The 19,669-nt window shown below is 41.5% G+C and overlaps 3 protein-coding genes across 7 annotated transcripts in view; 1 reads left to right on the top strand and 2 right to left on the bottom strand.

The window, feature by feature from the left end:
• Positions 1-1,763: 1,763 nt before the first annotated feature.
• Positions 1,764-10,229, bottom strand: LOC129826171 (ubiquitin-conjugating enzyme E2 G1-like). 3 transcript variants are annotated; one of them, XM_055886572.1, is made up of 7 exons: positions 10,041-10,229; positions 6,531-6,642; positions 6,327-6,429; positions 4,264-4,361; positions 3,951-4,129; positions 3,718-3,836; positions 1,764-3,574 (listed from the first exon to the last, which is right to left on the bottom strand). In XM_055886572.1, exons 2-6 carry the CDS (start codon positions 6,637-6,639, stop codon positions 3,750-3,752), a joined length of 576 nt encoding a protein of 191 aa, XP_055742547.1. In that variant the 5' UTR covers positions 6,640-6,642; positions 10,041-10,229; the 3' UTR covers positions 1,764-3,574; positions 3,718-3,749. The 3 variants fall into 3 exon arrangements, with proteins under 3 accessions (XP_055742547.1, XP_055742548.1, XP_055742549.1); XM_055886573.1 differs by having other exon boundaries at positions 6,531-6,615; XM_055886574.1 differs by lacking the exon at positions 6,531-6,642 and having other exon boundaries at positions 10,041-10,225.
• Positions 10,230-10,432: 203 nt separating this feature from the next.
• LOC129826170 (anaphase-promoting complex subunit 7) lies at positions 10,433-16,301 on the top strand. The gene is made up of 11 exons (XM_055886571.1): positions 10,433-10,649; positions 11,015-11,201; positions 12,892-13,011; positions 13,158-13,269; positions 13,381-13,534; positions 13,658-13,800; positions 13,968-14,085; positions 14,280-14,476; positions 14,780-15,004; positions 15,120-15,270; positions 15,435-16,301. The coding sequence occupies exons 1-11, from the start codon at positions 10,549-10,551 to the stop codon at positions 15,622-15,624; spliced, it is 1,698 nt and encodes a 565-aa protein (XP_055742546.1). The 5' UTR covers positions 10,433-10,548; the 3' UTR covers positions 15,625-16,301.
• A 130-nt stretch (positions 16,302-16,431) lies between these two features.
• Positions 16,432-19,669, bottom strand: part of LOC129826169 (sarcoplasmic/endoplasmic reticulum calcium ATPase 2-like) — a 44,947-nt gene continuing 41,709 nt past the window's right edge. The window contains exons 20-21 of one of the 3 annotated variants that reach the window (XR_008755001.1): positions 17,874-19,655; positions 16,432-17,183 (exon numbers count right to left, since the gene is read on the bottom strand). Coding sequence is in view for 2 of the 3 variants with exons in the window: in XM_055886568.1 (XP_055742543.1) it covers positions 19,383-19,655 (273 nt within the window). In the remaining variant the exon portion in view is untranslated. Of the gene's footprint in view, positions 19,656-19,669 lie in introns of all 3 variants that reach the window. The other 2 variants (XM_055886569.1, XM_055886568.1) reach the window with 2 other exon arrangements.

The raw sequence follows: 19,669 nt of genomic DNA, 5'->3' as shown, positions 1-19,669 counted from the left end.
AAATGACTCAAGTAAAAGAGAAAGTCACCTAGTAAAATACTACTTGAGTAAAGTCTAAAGGTATTTGGTTTGAAATATACTTATGTATCAAAAGTACATTTAATTGCTAAAATATACTTAAGTATCAAAAGTAAAAGTATAAATAATTTCAAATTCCTTATATTAAGCAAAGCAGACGGCACTATTTTTTTTTTTTTTTTTTTTTTTAATTTTACCCCCTTTTCTCCCCAATTTTCGTGGTATCCAATCGCTAGTAATTACTATCTTGTCTCATCGCTACAACTCCCGTACGGGCTCGGGAGAGACGAAGGTCGAAAGTCATGCGTCCTCCGAAGCACAACCCAACCAAGCCGCACTGCTTCTTTAACACAGCGCGCCTCCAACCCGGAAGCCAGCCGCACCAATGTGTCGGAGGAAACACCGTGCACCTGGCCCCCTTGGTTAGCACGCACTGCGCCCAGCCCGCCACAGGAGTCGCTGGAGCGCGATGAGACAAGGAAATCCCTACCGGCCAAACCCTCCCTTACCCGGACGACGCTAGCCCAATTGTGCGTCGAACCCAGAGACTCTGGTGGCGCAGTTAGCACTGCGATGCAGTGCTCTAGACCACTGCGCCACCCGGGAGGCCCTTGTTTTTAAAATGTTCAGATAGCCAGGGTCATACTCCAACACTCAGAGATTATTTACAAATGATGCATTTGTGTTTAGTGAGTCCACCAGAACATAGGCTGTAGGGATGACCACGTGTTCTCTTGATAAGTGCACGAATTTCACCATTTTCAGGGAAAATGAATGGAGTAAAAAGTACAATATTTTCTTTAGGAATGCAGTGAAGTAAAAGTTGAGAAAAATATAAATAGTAAAGTAAAGTACAAATACCCCAAAAATGACTTTTTACTGAAGTACTTTACACCATTGGCTGTCATGTGCCTTTGACTGAAGAGTGGCTTTCATCTGGCCACTCGACCATAAAAGGCCTGATTGTTAGAGTGCTGCAGAGCTGGTTGTTCTTCTGAAAGGTTTTCACATCTCCACAGAAGAACTCCAGAGCTCTGTCAGAGTGACCATCGGGTTCTTGATCACCTCCCTGACCAAGGCCCTTCTCCCCTGATAGCTCAGTTTGGCCGGGCGGCCAGCTCTAGGAAGTCTTGGTGGTTACAAACTTCTTCCATTTAAGAATGATGGGGGCCACGGTTCTTGGGGACTTTCAATGCTGCAGAAATGTTTTGGTACCCTTCCCCAGATCTGTGCCACGACACAATCCTGTCTCGGAGCTCTACGGACAATTCCTTCAACCTCATGGGTTGGTTTTTGCTCTGACGTGCACTATCACGTGTGGGACCTTATATAGACAGGTGTGTTTGCCTTTCCAAATCATGTCCAATCAATTTATCACAGTGGACGCAAATCAAGTTGTAGAAATATCTCAAAGACGACCAATGGAAACAGGATGCACCTCATCTACATTGAGTCTCATAGCAAAGGGTCTGAATACTTATGTAAATAAGGTATTTGTTTATTTTGTATAAATTTGCAAAGATTTCTAAAAACCTGTTTTCGCTTTGTCATTATGGGCAGATTGTGTAGATTGAGCGGAAAAAAAGATTTAATTCATTTTAGAATAAGGCTATAACGTACCAAATGTGGAAAAAGGCAAGGGGTCTGAATACTTTCCGAATGCACCTTAAGAAATGGGTAAATTTACTTCTCTTCCCATCCGATTAGACCAACACTAGATAAATAAAACAGAAATACAAAAAGTATGACAGTTAACACATTTTATTGAGCTCATGTCAAATACACATGGCATAAACATAAAGTGGTAAACACAACAAACAAGGGGGATAGGGTGAGAACAGGATTACCCGGGAAAAACATGATTGAAATGATCAGAGTGTATTGCTTCATGATGTTTTAAATGCACAAAGTCTATTATGCAAATACAGTGAACACCGGTCTGAGGTGAAATCTAAAGAGTACAAAGAAGTTGTGTCAAAGCCTACACAATACCATCAATTGTAAACCATATGTCACATCGAAATATATGAATAATACCTGCATTTGTATGCAATCCCAGCATAGCTAATTTGTTGGCAAATCAACCTGCAAACATGACTGCATGTGTCATTAGTGGTTTGTCATTTGATAGTCTTAAAGTATCGGCCATGACTGACATTGTTGTTGATGATTTGGTGTCGGCTTTAGGGTTGCTCTAATGAACACGATCAAAACAAAGTTGGATTATTAAGCCTGTGGCAAAGCACCCCACCACAATTCAAACATTGATTGTTATGCATAATATTAAATCAACATGCATCAGAAAGCTGTCCATTTTTTTTTCTTTCAGAATAACACTTGATACCAGATTACTTTCAATTTTTCCATTCCTTTTCACATGTCAACAATCCAACAGCAAAATCCCATGTAACATACAAAACAAACCTAGATACCTTATGCATATGCTACACATTTCTAACTAATGGTGTAATCGCATGCCTCCCAGTAATTTACCACCTGGTTTCACCAAGAGTAAATAGATGGTGGTTATCATGAGACTTCTGTCATTCCTTAAAGAAAGAAAAACATGTTGTCCACCATAGGCTGTGCCAATAACAGAACATTAGATGGCCTTAGTTTGAGACTTTTGTACTCATAATCTGAATTCACAAGTCAGAATATAAATCTAGGGGTAGATGTGAATTCTACAAGATCTGATAAAAAAATAACGGTACACATGCACCAAGAAGCCAAACGTGCCACCCATCACCCAGAAACAACCTCGGAGAGACAAGTCATGTCAATCACATTTATAGCTCCCATGTAACACTAGACTAAGAACAAATCAAACAACTATAAAACCTAAAAAAAAATATCCTTTTAAGTTGAGGTAAATTCAGATGCCAGAAAACCGGTATATCCACTGAATAATCACAGCTTAATTCTTAACCACATAGAACTTTTTGGTTGTTTTGGAAAAAGTTTCATTAAAGCAGAGTGACATGATTGGTAACATACATTGTGATTATCTGGGTAGAGGACCCAGTCAACAAGCACACTGATCAAACCCTCCAGGGAGAGGACAACTGCCAAGAGGGAGTAGAACTAACATTAGGCAGCAGTGATCAAATGACAGGTGTTGAATGATGAAAACATGCTTGACAAGGTTTTGCAGGCAGGCCCGCATTCTGTAGAGGTGACTGAAGATGGGACACTTGGTGAGAACCTAATAATGAGAAGAACTGGCTTTCATTTGTTTTAAATTCTTAGAGCACAACAAACAAATTGCATAAGAAACCTGGTATAAAGTAGAAACTGTTCAGCAGCAGATTAAAAAAAAAGCTAGTTAATTTACAGTAGTGACATATCTTACATCATATTTTTCCAAATAAATAAAACGAAATATACAATTCCAGGCAGGAAATGGAGGGAAATATTTGCTGGTAGGTTTCTCACGTTCATTCTTCGTTTGAAAAAAAAAAAGTGGCTGGCCGACCAAATCCCTTGATTGGCAAAAGAAGGGGTGCAAAAGCCTAGTCTGAACTGACTATTTTCCTTCTGAAGCCATTTCCTTTAGCTAGATGGAAGAGGGGAAAAACATTCAATGTTTTCTACCACAGTCAAGTATGAAACAGAAGAGTCAAAACTGAACACTACAAAATAATGATTGCATTCCTTTAAATAACAACAGGAATGAGTAGGTAGGTGAATGTTGCTTACTCATCCTGGAACTTTGCCACTGAGTCTGGGTTCTAGTCAAATGCCATCTCCTGGCTTTTCCGTACACAGCGAGCCACCTTCCTCTTGAATTCACCATTAGGATCCTCCCTCCACTCTTTCTGTGGGACAGGCACAAACTCAATAGCACAGTTGTCATTGTCACTTTGACACAGGTTCTGGACGTACTTGGGTATTGTAACACAGTGTTAAATAAATGTATTATTAAAACTCACCGCGGCATCCACATTAGCAGGCGAATCACTGTTAGGGTCGGCCAGCATGGAGATCACACTAATCATAATAGTCTCTACAGTGTGGATTGGAAGCCAACGTTCCTCTGGTTTCTCATAGCCAAACTTGTCTTCTCCTGGCTCATGCAGTATTGAGATGCATACATCACCATTCTTTGCCACTAAGAGAGATGACGTCATTATATACACTAGTAAACAGCAAACATGGTAGGGGACACAAATCCTACTCCAATGATTTTAAAAGGTTACAGCTCTAGGTTAAGTAGGGCTCATAATGTGTGGCCAATGTGTTTACCATTAGGATGCCAAATTTCAGTGATGAACTTCATCTTGGGAGGCCGTAGTGGATAATCATAGGGAAAGGTCAGGTATGCCTTGAAAAACCCTCCTTCACTGTAAGGGAGAAAACAGAGAAAGCAACGCATTTCACATTGAGGTCATTTAGCAGATGCTCTTATCCACAGCGACTTACAATTAGCGCATTCACCTCAAGACAGCTGGGTGAGACAACCACATATCACAGTCAGTAAAGTAGTTATCAGCAAAGTCAGTGCTAGTAGGACTATATACACACACTGTACAAAACATTAGGAACACCTTCCTAATATTGAGTTGCACCCTCTTTTGCCCTGAGAACAGTCTCAATTCATTGGGGCATGGACTACAAGCCAGCAGCATACCACCCTGCATACCACTGCAGGCTTGCTTCTGAAGCTAAGCAGGGTTGGTCCTGGTCAGTCCCTGGATGGGAGACCAGATGCTGCTGGAAGTGGTGTTGGAGGGCCAGTAGGAGGCACTCTTTCCTCTGGTCTAAAAAATATCCCAATGCCCCAGGGCAGTGATTGGAGACACTGCCCTGTGTAGGGTGCTGTCTTTCGGATGGGACGTTAAACGGGTGTCCTGACTCTCTGAGGTCATTAAAGATCCCATGGCACTTATCGTAAGAGTAGGGGTGTTAACCCCGGTGTCCTGGCTAAATTCCCAATCTGGCCCTCAAACCATCATGGTCACCTAATAATCCCCAGTTTACAATTGGCTCATTCATCCCCCTCCTCTCCCCTGTAACTATTCCCCAGGTCGTTGCTGCAAATGAGAACGTGTTCTCAGTCAACTTACCTGGTAAAATAACGGTAAAATAAATAAATAAACAATGTGTCAAAAGCATTCTACAGGGATGCTGGTCCAATGCTTCCCACAGTTGTGTCAAGTTGGCTGGATGTCCTTTCGGTGGTGGACTATTCTTGATACACACGGGAAACTGTTGAGCGTGAAAATCCCCAGCTGCGTTGCAGTTCTTGACACTCAAGCCGGTGTCCCTAGCATCTACTACCATGCCCCGTTCAAAGGCACTGCCATCTTTTGTCTTGCACATTCATCCTCTGAATGGCACACATACACAATCCATGTCTCAATTGTCCCAAGGATTAAAAATCCTTCTTTAACCTGTCTCATCCCCTTTATCTACACTGATTGAAGTGATTTTAACAGGTGACATCAATAAGGAATCATAGCTTTCACCTGGATTCACCTGGTCAGTCTGTGTCATGGAAAGGGGGCTGTGGGATTCATTTAAGAGGTAGGGTTTCAGACGTTTTCGGAAGGTGGGTAGGGACTCTGCGGTCCTAGCCTCAGAGGGAAGCTGGTTACAACATTGGGGTGCCAGGACAGAGAAGAGCTTTGACTGGGTTGAGCAGGAGCTGACCCTCCGTAGGTGTGGGACACCAAGAGACCAGAGGTGGCAGAGTGCTCGGGTTGGGGTGTATGGTTTGAGCATAGCCTGGAGGTAGAAATGAGCAGTTCCTCTTGCTGCTCGGTAGGTAAGCACCATGGTCCTGGAGTGGATGCAAGCTTCGACTGGAAGCCAGAGTGTGCGGAGGAGCACGGTGACATGGGAAAGTTGAGCACCAGGTAGGCTGCAGCGTTCTGTATAAGTTGCAGGGGTTTGATGGCACAAGCAGAAAGCCCAGCCAAGAGATACTGTAGCTGCATTAGTCTAGACAGGATATGACAAGAGCCTGGAATAGGACCGTTGCCGCTTTCTGTGTGAGGAAGGGTCGTACTCCACAGCTGTTGTAGAGCATGAACTTGCAGGAGCGAGTTCAGAGAATGACAGGGTGTTGTTCAGGGTCACGCGAAGGATCTTTGCCCTCTGGGAGGGGGAGAATGTGGAGTACTCAACCGTGATGGAAAGGTCGTGGAGCGGGAACGCTTTCCCCGGGAAGAAGAGCAGCTCCGTCAAGGTCAAAGCAGTCATCATCCCCATTTACCCAACAGAGTACATTCAAAGTATGTACTCCTCTTCTTTAGAGAATATCAACCTATGTTCAGACACATTCTCGAATAAATGTCCTAACTTACAAGAGGGTGTCTTGTGGCCCTATGATGACCACCTCCCATTTGTATATATCCTCATCATCTATTAGGCCAGCTGAAAAGCCCTCCACTGGGTTCTTGTTGAGCTCTGAAATAGAAAGACACAAGGTAACAAGATGCAACAACGAACAAAAAGAGACAAAATGAACAGTGAAAAGTTGTGTAGACAGAGGTAGAGAAAGAGAGTACCTATTGTCAGTGTGGCCAACATGTACCCCCCCGGTGGACAAAATTGAACTTCCCTTGTCAGACACATGAACATTCTTTCAGCCAACTGCCAAGGTAAACATATAGCCATTTACTAAGATACAGAAGAAGATGGGGTTAGTTAATACTTTGCCTTCAGAAAGTATTCAAACCTCTTGACTTTTTCCACATTTTGTTGTGTTACAGACAGAATTTAAAATTTATTAAATTGAGATTCTCTGTCATTGGCCTACACACAAAACCCATAATGTCAAAGCAGAATTGTGCAGACATTTTTTCAAATTAACTTAAAAAAAAATCTGAAATGTCTTGAGTCAATCAGTATTCAACCTATTTGTTATGGCAAGCCTAAATAAGTTCAGGAGTAAAAATTTGCTCAACAAGTAACGTAAGTTGTATGGACTCACTGTGTGCAATATGTGTTCCAATGCCTTGCAAAGAAGGCATCTATCGGTAGATGGGTAAAAAAAGAAGAAGCAGACATTGAATATCCCTTTGAGCATGGTGAAGTTATTAATTACACTTGGATGGTGTATAAATACATCCAGTCACTACAAAGATACAGGTATCCTTCCTAACTAATTTGCCAGAGAGGAAGAAACCCACTCAGGGATTTCAGGCCAATGTTGACTTTAAAACAGAGTTTAATAGCTGTGGACGGGAGAAAATTGAGGATGGATCAACAACATTGTAGTTACTCCACAATTCTAACTTTAATGAGTGAAAAGGAGGAAGCCTGTACAGAATAAAAATATTCCAAAACATGCATCCTGTTTTCAATAAGACACTAAAGTAAAACTGCAAAAAAAAAAAAAAAAAAGGCATTGAAACGAACTTTATGTCTTGAATACAAAGAGTTATGCTTGGGGCAAATCCAACAACACATCACTGAGTACCCTCTTCATATTTTCAAGCATGGTGGTGGCTGCATCATGTTATGGGTATGCCTGTCATCAGCAAGGAATAGGGAGTTATTCTTTTACAATTGTATTATTATTATTTTTAAGTAGAGCTAAGCACAGGCAAAATCCTAGAGGAAAACCTGGTTGTCAGCTTTTTAACAGACACTGGGAGACAAATTCCCCATTCAGCAGGATAATAACCTAAAACACAGGACAAATATACACTGGAGTTGCTTACCAAAACGACATTGAATGTTCCTGACTGGCCTGGTTACAGTTTTGACTTAAACCGGCTTGAAAATCTATGGCAAGACTTGACAATGGCTGCCTAGCAATGATCAACAACCAACTTGAAAGAATTTGAAGTAGTTTTAAAAGAATAATGTGCAAATGTTGTACAATCCAAGTGTGCAAAGCTCTTAGAGACTTACCCAGAGAGATTCTCAGCTGTAATTGCTGCCAAAGGTTATTCTAACAGGTATTGACTCAGGGGTGTGAATACTTACGTAAATTAGATATTTATATATTTAATTTTTAATACATTTGCAGAAATGTCTAAAAACATGTTTTCATTTTGTCATTATGGGGCTATTGTGTGTAGATGGGTGAAAGGAAAAAACAATTGAATCCATTTTGAATTCAGGCTGTAACAACAAAATGTGGAAGAAGTCAAGGGTTATGAATACTTTCTGAATGCTCTCTATAGCAGAATTAAAACCTGTATTGTTAAAGCCCCCTCTCTGGTGGCACAGCTAGCACTGCAGTGCCTTAGACCACTGCGCTTGTTAAAGCCATTTTAATTAAATTACTTTTTGACAGCATCCCTTTTGATTTAAACAAAACTTTCCATAGATGTTTGCCTATGGAAGAAGTGGTCAAAGTGACTTTTTGTACCTGAACGCAAAAACATTCAAAAGATAAAGGTGCTCAAAGTTGACCCATTTTGCATAACCAACCATACCATAAGACATCCATGTTTTCATCACTGGAAAAGATAAATGGTTGAGTTTTATATAATTTAAAAAGCTTACAAACAGTGCTGTCAAACTAAAACTAAGTTCAATAAAAATTGTCATTTTTAAACATTTCATGTCAATTATCTTAAAACACCTAAACTCTGATTATTTTTATATTCGCATGTTGTAGCTTAGACCCCATTTCAGATCATCTAAGGTGTTTGTGTTGTGCCCACTATCAGTTGAGAAACAAAATGCTCTTGAATACAGGGTGGGTGTCATTTCACCAATAAAATTCATAAAATGGACCTATTCCTTCAGACCACTGCAATTTAGCTGGTACACCATTGAACTTGAATAAAATGTTTTACTTTAATTACTACCCCAAAGATGACCGCCTCTCCACCCACCGTCGAATGTCAACTTAAATTGTCATTTCTATTATCCCATGGAAGATTGACAGTATAATTTAAAACAACAGTTCCCATTCAAGTCAACATTCGCTGATGTGTGGAGCTCCAATGATCTTTGTGGTACAATTTGAAAGTCGACATTTCATTTTTATTCCAATTTTAGTACATTTATCAGCCAAAACCTGACATTCACCATGTATTAAAGAGCATGTTGTGTCACAACAGAAAAAACAGATATTATGTCAAATAGGGTCTAAACTACAACATATGCACATTTGAAAAAAAATCGAAGTTTACGTTTGGATAATTGACTTTAAGGTTAAAAAATAATATATATTTTTAATACCAAAAAATCTGAAATTATAAAACTGTTTGACAACTTTGTTTGTAAGCTTTTAAATGAAAGCAATCTCAACCTTTTATACTTTGCAGTGATTATTGGGGGGGGGGGGTACGCAAAATGGGTCAACTTTGGTTACCTTAACCTCTTGAACGTTTTGGCATTCAGGTCCAAATAGTAACTTTCGGAGCACTTATACAATGAGCAAATATGTATGGTAGGTTTCGTTCAAATCAAAAGGGGTGTTGTCAAAAAGTGATTGAATTCAAATAGATTTACCCGTATATGCTAGCTGTCAACAGCTAATGGAGTTAGCTACAGTGAATGTATGCCATTGCCAGAACGAGTGAACAGGCTAACAATGATGTGATGTTCCCACCATTGTCAGATGGGCCTGGGGACGATTATTCCTTTGTTCCTTGGCTAGCTTGTCAGCTAGCTAATAGCAAGCCAGATCATGTTAATAGCCCACTAGGGTTGTGTTTCACTACAGACAGAGGTTGGTGTAAGATTGGGTTAGGGCTAAATTAGATAGTTATTTCCTCTATAGCTCGAATCAGTAACAAAATATTGACTTCCTAGTTAGCCAACTAACGTAACGCTGGTGACGTTCTCATTGACAGTCAATATGTTAAACTAGCTAACTCGCTAGTTTAGACTACGTCAATGCGTAGATGGGGTTAGTTGTGCAGTTGAATTCCGTCATCTTAATATGATAATTTAGTGGAATATATATAACTAAACTGTGTTTACAGCCAAGATCATTGCACTAATGTAAACAAACAACCGTGGCTGCCCTCGTTGAACCCGGCGGCTGGTTAGCTAGCCTAGATAGCTACGTAGCTTGGGTGTCTCTTTCTGTCTTTAAACGTTTGTCTTACCTGCCAATTGCTTTCGAAGAAGTAATGCTGATTGTTCAGTCATTGTATGTGAGCTTAAACCAAAAAAATTATGTGTTGCCAAACAGTGAGAGAAATAATAAAATTAAATTGGCAACTAGATAGGCTACCTCCGTGTTATGACAGGATAGTGGTAAGATTTGTTCCAACAGCGCTTGGGCAGAAACTATAGCTGGCTAGACTTTTCTCCTGATCATGAAAACTTTGAGTGGGTATTAAAAATTATTTAAAACGAATTATTTTACAATTTAAATCATTTACACCAAGGAGAAGAAAAAATAGATCTAATATGTATGCCAAATGTATCAAGGATAGGATGTTGTTTTTATAAAAGCAAAACATAATTCATGGGTCCTTCAACTTGCCAACTTCCGGCGCCATATTTAATACATCGCAGTTTGTGATGAAAGCTAGTAAGTTAACTGACTAACTGCAATCGTATAACTTTAGATTTTTTTAAATCTCAAAGACACCCATCAAATACATCGAAATGAACGTCATAGATCATGTACGGGATATGGCCGCTGCGGGACTACACTCAAACGTTCGGATAATGAGTAGCTTACTGCTGACAATGAGCAATAACAATCCGTAAGTATTAGCTTGTTGGCTAACTAGCTAACGTTATTACTGAACATCCACATTTTATCTAACTAGCTAGCTATTCATTCCGTTCGATCAGCTTTGAAGCATATCATTCTGTACAATTGATAAAAACATGTGTCCTAATGAATGCATGCTGATCGTCACGAGACAAGTTGAAGTTGACAAGCAAGCACTTGTAGCAAGCTAGCTAACGTTAACTAGATCGCTTAAGATGGGTGTAAATTTAATAAGATGGATTAATTCTGACGTTGTGAATGTGTTGTATGTTGATTGCTATTGATCTTGACCACTTAAGTTATTGTCAGTCTAATACTGTGCCATTGATGCGCGTGCCACATCTTTTCTTGCAGAGAGCTGTTCTCACCATCCCAGAAGTACCAGTTGCTGGTTTACCATGCAGATGCCATCTTCCATGACAAGGAGTACCGTAATGCTGCCTGCAAGTACAACATGGCACTGCAGCAGAAGAAAGTGCTCAGCAAAACGTCCAAAGTCCGCCCATCTACTGGGGGAACTGCATCCTCCATACAGTCACAGGTGTGCAAGGCTCCCAACTCTGTCAATTACAACACATATTAGCAACAAGCATTGATGTCATTAATATAAAATAACGCACATTTGACTGACCTGCTCTATAGACAGTATACAGTGCATTCGGAAAGTATTCAGACCATTCACTTTTTCCACATTTTATTATGTTAGCCTTATTCTAAAATTTATGAAATTGTTCCCCCCCCCCCCCCCTCAACTACACACAATACCCAATAATGATAAAGCAAAAACAGGTTTTTAAAAATGTTTGCAAATGTATTAAATAAAAAACTGAAATTACATTTACATAAGTATTCAGACCATTTACTCAGTACTTTGTTGGCAGCGATTACAGCCTCTAGTCTTCTTGGGTATGACGCTACAAGCTTGGCACACCTGTCTTTAGGGAGTTTCTCCAATTCTTCTCTGCAGATCCTCTCAACCTTTCAGGTCTCTCCAGAGATGTTCGATCTGGTTCAAGCCGGGCGCTGGCTTAAGTTCGTTGTCCTTATGAAAGGTGACCCTTCGCTCCAGTCCGAGGTACTGAGCGCTCTGGAGCAGGTTTTCATCAAGGATCTCTCTGCACTTTGCTCCGTTCATCTTTCCCTCGATCCTGACAAGTTTCCCAGTACCTGCTGCTGAAAAACATCACCACAGCATGATGCTGCCAACCCCATGCTTCACCATAGGGATGGTATTTGCCAGGTGATGAGCGGTGCCTGGTTTCCTCCAGATGTGACGCTTAGCATTGAGGCCAAATAGTTAAATATTGGTTTCATCAGACCAGAGAATCTTGTTTCTCATGATCTGAGAGACCTTTAGGTGCGTTTTGCCAACTCCAAGGGGGCTGTCATGTGCCTCTTACTGAGGAGTGGCTTCCATCTGGCCACTCTACCATAAATGCCTGATTGGTGGAGTACTGCAGAGATGGTTGTCCTTCTGGAAGGTTTTCCCATTACCACAGAGGAGCTCTGTCAGAGTGACAGTCAGGTTCTTTGTTACCTCCCTGACCAAGGCCCTTCTCCCCTGATTGCTCAGTTTGACCAGTTCTAGGAAGAGTCTTTATGGTTCTAAACTTCCATTTAAGAATAATGGAGGCCACTGTGTTCCTGGGGACCTTCACTGCTGCATAAATGTTTTGTTAAGCTTCCCCAGATCTGTGCCTCGACACAATCCTGTCTCAAGCTCTACGGACAATTCCTTTGACCTCATGGCTTGGTTTTTGCTCTGACACGCACTGTCAACCGTGGGACCTTATATAGACAGGTGTGTGCCTTTCCAATCATGTACAATCAATTGACTTTAGCACAGGTGGACTCCAATGAAGTTGAAGATTCACATCTCAAGGATGATCAATGGAAACTGGATACACCTGAACTCAATTTCAAGTCTCATAGCAAAGGGTCTGAATACTTATGTAAATAAGGTATTTCTGTGAATACATTTTTTTTTTAAATATAAATTTGCAGAAATGTCTAAACCTGTTTTCGCTTTGTCATTATGGGGTATTGTGTGTCGATTGACGAGGAAAGCAATTAATTTAATCAATTTTAGATTAGGCTGTAACGTAACAAAATGTGGAATAAGTGTAGGGGTCTTAATTCTTCCCAAATACACTGTACATAATTGTGAACAATGTGCTGGAAGGAATCACATTGCCTTCTGAATTGACCAATGACATTTGTCTTTTTCCCAGAGTTTGCCCTCTGAGATTGAGGTCAAGTATAAGATTGCAGAGTGCTACACCATCCTGAAGCTGGATAAGGATGCCATTGCAGTGCTTGATGGGATTCCATCTAGACAGAGAACCCCAAAGGTAGGCAGCCAAGTTTGAGGTCCACTCCTGAAAGGGTAAGCTTGCGGTGGGGTCAGCTAAGCTTGCGGTGCCATTTATGACTATTTCAATAAAGTAATGTAGCTGAGATTCTTGCGAGGAATTGCATATTTGTTTATCCTTTTCAGATCAACATGATGCTGGCAAATCTGTACAGGAAGGCTGGGCAGGAACGCTCTGCTGTCACAAGCTACAAAGAGGTCCTGAGACAGTGTCCTCTGGCACTGGATGCCATCATTGGTATGGACTAGTGACTGGGATGTTTCTGTAGTGCACCACACAGACATTCCAACACCCCGTGTTATTATGCTCTACGTTTGAAGGGTTCTTTTAACTCCTTTTCTGTTGTAGGTCTCCTGTCTCTGTCAGTGAAGGGAGCTGAGGTGGCATCCATGACTATGGATGTGATCCAGAGTATTCCCAACCTGGACTGGCTCTCTGCATGGATCAAGGCCTATGCCTTCATACATGCAGGGGACAACCACAGAGCAATCAACACCATCTGGTGAGCAGACCAGTGCCTCACCGCCATGGGAGCGTTGTTCATTTCATGAATCATCATCTCTGGTATTGTTAAGCTCGGGCTCTCATTCTGGGTGTTTCTCTGTTCCCTGATTCTCCTTCTCAGCTCTCTGGAGAAAAAGTCTTTATTGCGGGACAATGTGGACCTGCTGGTGAGCCTGGCAGATGTCTACTTCAGGGCAGGCGACACAAAGAACTCCATCCTGAAGTTTGAGCAGGCCCAGATGCTGGACCCTTATCTGATCAAAGGTACTAGACAACTGGTATCAGAAAAACCCATCACATACATTCGTTTTTTAGGACTCACTAAGCCAGGCTAGCGATGCTTATCTAAGACATTAGCAAATTATATATATTTATATTAATTAATTAATTATTTGGACTAATTCAGTTATGTTGTCAATATTTACTGTCAGGCATGGATGTATATGGCTACCTTATGGCACGTGAGGGGCACCTGGAGGATGTTGAGGTCCTTGGAGGAAGACTTTTTAACATCTCAGATCAGCATGCAGAGCCCTGGGTCATATCTGGGTAAGTGATCTTCAGTGACCAGAAATAAACGTATGATAAGATCCAAGTCGTTGAAATACTAAATTGAGTGCAGTTTTTATTTTTATTAATCTATAATAAAGTGTTTGTATTTTGTTATAACAGTTTAATAAACCTGTTTTTCAGTCTATGTACACTAAATACATGTTCCTACCTATCTGTTTTTGGTGGCTCAGATGTCACAGCTTCTACAGTAAGCGCTACTCCCGGGCCCTCTACCTGGGTGCCAAGGCCATCCAGCTGAACAGCAACAGTGTGCAGGCCCTCCTCCTGAAGGGGGCAGCACTGAGGAACATGGGCCGAGTTCAGGAGGCCATCATCCACTTTAGAGAGGCCATGCGCCTGGCGCCATGCCGTTTGGACTGCTACGAAGGCAAGGGGACCTACTTGTTATGATAATCATTCTAATGAAAATCTGTTTTACACTTGGGAACAGCCCCCCACATCAAACATCCAATGCAAGTTTGCTTGCAAATTGGTTTGTAGTCTTGTATGGCTCAGAGGGTAGAGCATGGCGCTTGCACCGCCAAGGTTGTGGGTTCTATTCCTGGGGCCATCCATACTCAACATTTTTGCACGCATTACTCTAAGTCACTTTGGATAAAAGCGTCTGCTAAATGGCATATATTATTTGTTGCTACTAGTATTGAGGTAGTAATGAGACTTCTGTCCTCAGGTCTGATTGACTGTTACCTGGCATCCAATGGGATCCGAGAGGCGATGGGGATGGCCAATAACATCTATAAAACCCTGGGAGCGAATGCCCAGACTCTAACAATCCTGGCCACAGTCTGCCTGGAGGACCCTGTGACCCAGGAGAAGGCCAAAACCCTGCTGGACAAGGCGCTAGCTCAGAGGCCTGACTACACCAAGGCTGTGGTCAAAAAGGCAGAGCTGCTAAGTATGTAGCTTGCTACCTATCCTTATCAGCTGTTGTGCTGTAGAGATTTACAACCTTTGCATCTTCATAAGTGTAAGGGAAAAGATTTTGGATATCGTTTGTTATCCTATTTCAGGTCGAGAACAGAAATATGAAGAAGGGATTGCTCTTCTCCGGAATGCCTTAGCCAATCAGAGTGACTGTGTGCTGCACAGAATGCTGGGGGATTTCCTTGTGGCGGTCAATGATTATCAAGAGGCAATGGACCAATACAGCATAGCACTTAGGTAATGTTACACACAAGTCCAGTGTTTTACACACCTCATGAAACGTTAAAGCAGTGTTGCCCTTAGGCCTATTTTTTTTTTCTTCTTTCAAATATGTAAACATTGCACTTTTGATCTTGAGAATGCCCATGTTTCTCTATCATCTGACACTGTTGGTCTCTCAGCCTGGACCCAAATGACCAGAAGTCTCTGGAAGGAATGCAGAAGATGGAGAAGGAGGAGAGCCCTGCTGATGCCACTGTGGAGTTGGATGGGGATGACATGGAGGGCAGCGGGGAGGATGGAGACCTGGAAGGCAGTGACAGTGAGGCAGCCCAGTGGGCAGACCAGGAGCAGTGGTTTGGCATGCAGTGACCCCAAGGGCATAGAGGGGGGCAGGTGGCATAAACCAGACAGGGGCATCATGGGCTACCTGATGTACTGCTCTAGTCACCCACTCAATATGGGTGTATAGCCCCATCCCAGGGTTCTATAGAAGTCAGCATAGCAGCCCCTGCTTTTTTGGGATGGACGCATCATTTTACTCATGACTCCAATGGGCAGAGAATTCAGTAAGCTTAACTCCGCCTTTCCTAGTTTGCGATTGTCACTGATTAGTTGACAGGTGAAAATGTTACGTCCTAGAGTAAAGGAGACGAGGTGAAGCGGCCAATTAGGATTGCTGGGTTATGGCCTTGGAGTTTGCCATTACTGTTTGCTTGTTTTCTCTCTGGTAAACAGGAAATCTATGAAACCAGTGACGTCAGTTAATTTCTGTTTTTTTTTCTGTTCAGTGTTTATTTACCCCTGTAACATTTGCATGTATTAACATGCTTCTCTTAAGAAGAATATTGGTGTGAAACTGGTGACACTTTCCCTTTCAATGTTTAATGTGTCAATCATGTGGTCATTTCATTTGACTCACATTCTTTGCAAAGTAATGTTACTAGTTTTCCAATGCAAATGTGTATAAGCATGTATTGTGCATTGTATATATGTTTGAAGATATAAAATAAAATCATGACAAGGTCTCATGACCTGACATTCCTTTATTACAAAGTTTGGTCATTTATTTTAGTGACCTGTTGGGGAGCAACTCTAAAACATCCTTGTATTTAGGTTACAAGCAAGGTAGCTTCAAATGAAGACCTCTCCAAACTGGCATATAGATGATAAAGCAACACATGTATAATCACTTTATTTAGCTGAAACCACAAATCATGTGATACATAATACAATCGTATGCTCTGAAATTACAGTCCAGTTTGGCAAACACGTGCCATTGAAGGGACTGACTGCTTTCAAGATAATGTATGCATCACTGTATCGCCGCACCTCCGCCCTTCCCAGATACTGCAAAATCTGCTTCAAACAAATCGCACATCACAGTGCAAAGCAAATAGTCTGGTTATTTTACACATCCTATTCAAAAAAAGATTTCCTTAGGAAAAGATAGGCATTTGAGCTTATTTAACGTTTGTAAATTAATGTCTTTAATTTAGCAATACTATACATTAACTATTACACATCTGATCAAATAATTCACTGCTTCAGAGGACATGCATCATGAAATATTGTACATTAATATAAAACTATGACATCTAAGTTTATTAAGATGGCATGAGAACTCTGTCTTGTCTAGTTTGAAGGCTCCCCATGCAGTAAGGTTTGAGGGACTGGGGATTGGTTAATTTGATTCCAAAAACACTTCATACCCATTTATGCCCATTCTGTTTAAAATATTTACCATTTGATTATTAGTACTTTTTTTGTAATGGAATTGCTTATGAAATGTATCAATCCTGTCTTGATATCTCTTTATTGACATGCAGGTCTTGGAAGATGTGGTGCTGCTCAAAAAACACATGCACAACACAAACAAAACCTTACAGTTCCTGCAAGGGATTTAGAGGGGCGGGTTTACACGGCACTAGCTGCAGAGAGAGAACAGAGAAAGACAGAGAGAAACCAATCAGAGGACGACAGAAATATGGCATAGGTCAAAGAAGCAAAAGGTGCAAACCAGAGGCATGGCTTCCTCACTAGGCATTTAAAAAGGCATGGTGAACAAAAAGCCATTATTAAAAGGTAATCTGCTTCATTTTCTACTTACAGTCATAATGTCTAGGGTCATGCCACGTGCAAGCAGGATGGGAATAAATGCAGTAAGCCATATTAAGTGAAACACCATGCCCTGCGAGTCGCATGTCAGAGCTCAAAACTTGCTACCAGTAATGACGCTTTACACATCAATCCCTTAAAAACAGACTTGATCCAGGTGGAACTAAGACAGACACAGGGTCTTAATCCTATAGTGTAGGTTTGGCTGGCACTTAATGACAAAGGGATGTTGAAATGAAGGCGCCTCCAATTTTCCTCCATATTACAAGATCCTGCCGATGGCCTCTGCTGGCTGATAGATAAGACCAATTGGTAATATCACTCAAGGAATGGTACCATTTAAAGAATGTATCAAAGACCAAGAGCACAGACTCGACACTTATTCTTTCAACAAGGAGAAGAGTTACTGCTGTCAGACTCAGACAGCAAGGCTCGATGTGTGACAGTGCCAGGATGAGAGGAGACACTAGTGGGCAGAAAGCATGCAGGCAGAGGGTACTCACTCTGTTGGGTTAACAGGCAGAAGGCATTGGAAGAAATAGCAGTTAGGTTTAAGAAAACTCAAGCGCTTACTGGCCTGGTATCGGCGAGGGCATGCTTTCCAGGAATACCTACCTACAGTGTGTCTAAAACACGCTCAAGTAAACTAGTGTAAAGGTATGGAGCATCTGTAAAACTCCATGCACATAGATACTATTTTGTGTGCTATGTACAGATATACAGACTCTTCTACCAGCCAGTCATCTTAGCCTTTTAGAGTTGGGCTTATATACTATGGCCAAAGCAGACTCTACTTACTGACACACCCAAACAGGCAATCCAGACCACATAAAGGTCCCACCAAGCATCCATCTTGTGCTCAACTGATAAGATAAATCAGCCCCTTGGTGCATTTATACATATTCAAGAACAGTATGTGCACAATATACATAATCCATATCATAATTATTGTAATAAAGAAACTACAGTGCCGTAAATTAAAGCTAAACCTAAAAAAAGTGAACCTTTATGGGAATAATATAATATGTTGTGTTCAAGTAAACGTGTTTAACGACAGGCTTGTCTATATAAAATAAATGCTTTGAATTGAACTAAGGTAACATTTAGTCCTAACCCCACTCAAGGAACATAAAAAGAACACAGAATAAACTTTTTAAAAAGCTCTTAAAATAACATGAAAAGGCAAATGAGGGCTTTCTATTTCTTTCTGCAAAAGCAAAATGGTGCATACCTCAACACTCAATATGACAATGTTTATGAAAAGCTTAGTGAGAAACACAGGTAGTTATCAATAGTCATATTATTAGCGTTGAGGTAGCTGTGCCTAGTGCAGAAAGGAAACATGGATGAGATCAAACGGGAAGGAAACATTTATTGTTGAAGAAATCTCAGTTACTCATGCCAGGGCAGAATACATGCATGTTTTTGTGCAGACTTCTGAGTCAGTGCAAATGATGGTCCTTACAGTTACGACACACCATACTTATCCACAAGGTCTTTAGAGGTCAAAGTTCACACTGAAAACAAGAGTCAAACGTCTAAGTCCTGTGCACGTCGCTTATGGGTCCCGGCTGCCCCCCCCCCCCCCCCCACCTACCCTTTCCCAAAGCTACAAAAATCTTCATCTTGATAAAATAGTGTTAATTCTCTGTAGACGTCTCATAAATAGATGATTTTTACGCCTGTTCAAAAAAGGGGGGGGAGAAAAAAAAAAAACACAACCAACAGCTTGATATTAAACGAAGACACATCGACAAATGATTAACCTCAGGGAATAGTGAATGGTAAAAAAAAAACTGAATGGACAAAAATGTCCTGGAGACAAACCTAGGAGAGGGCTCACAGATAGCATCTGTCGTCGACACAGGTACAAATGTTGACTTGAGCGCTCACTGCAGTTGATGTGGTTGTTGTAGTTGATCCTGGTTAATGGGGGGGGGGGGGGGGGTTGTTAGACGTGTGTTAATCTCCACTCACACTGGTGCGTCGGGAGGATTGTGTGCTGGAGTCAGTCAGGACCAGAACAGGGCAGACACGTTAGTGTCGATGCTGTAGAGCCACAGCACCAGCGGGAGGGTGATGCCCACAAAGGGCCAGGAGATGCCCTCCGTGCATGCAGAGGGGGACCAGCCTTTGCCGGATGACTTATACTCTGGCTGGTTACCGGGTTCCAGGTAGTTCCTGGCCACGAACTTTAGCAGCTCATCAAGCAGGATGACGGGCAGGGAGATCTTCAACACCACCAGCCACTGGGTCAGGTCCAGAGGGGTGATCTGAAAAATGACCTGAAGAGGGATGA

The sequence above is a fragment of the Salvelinus fontinalis genome, chromosome 28, assembly GCF_029448725.1.
Source record: "Salvelinus fontinalis isolate EN_2023a chromosome 28, ASM2944872v1, whole genome shotgun sequence".
NCBI lineage: Eukaryota > Metazoa > Chordata > Actinopteri > Salmoniformes > Salmonidae > Salvelinus > Salvelinus fontinalis.
This window is presented reverse-complemented; position numbering and strand designations above follow the sequence as displayed.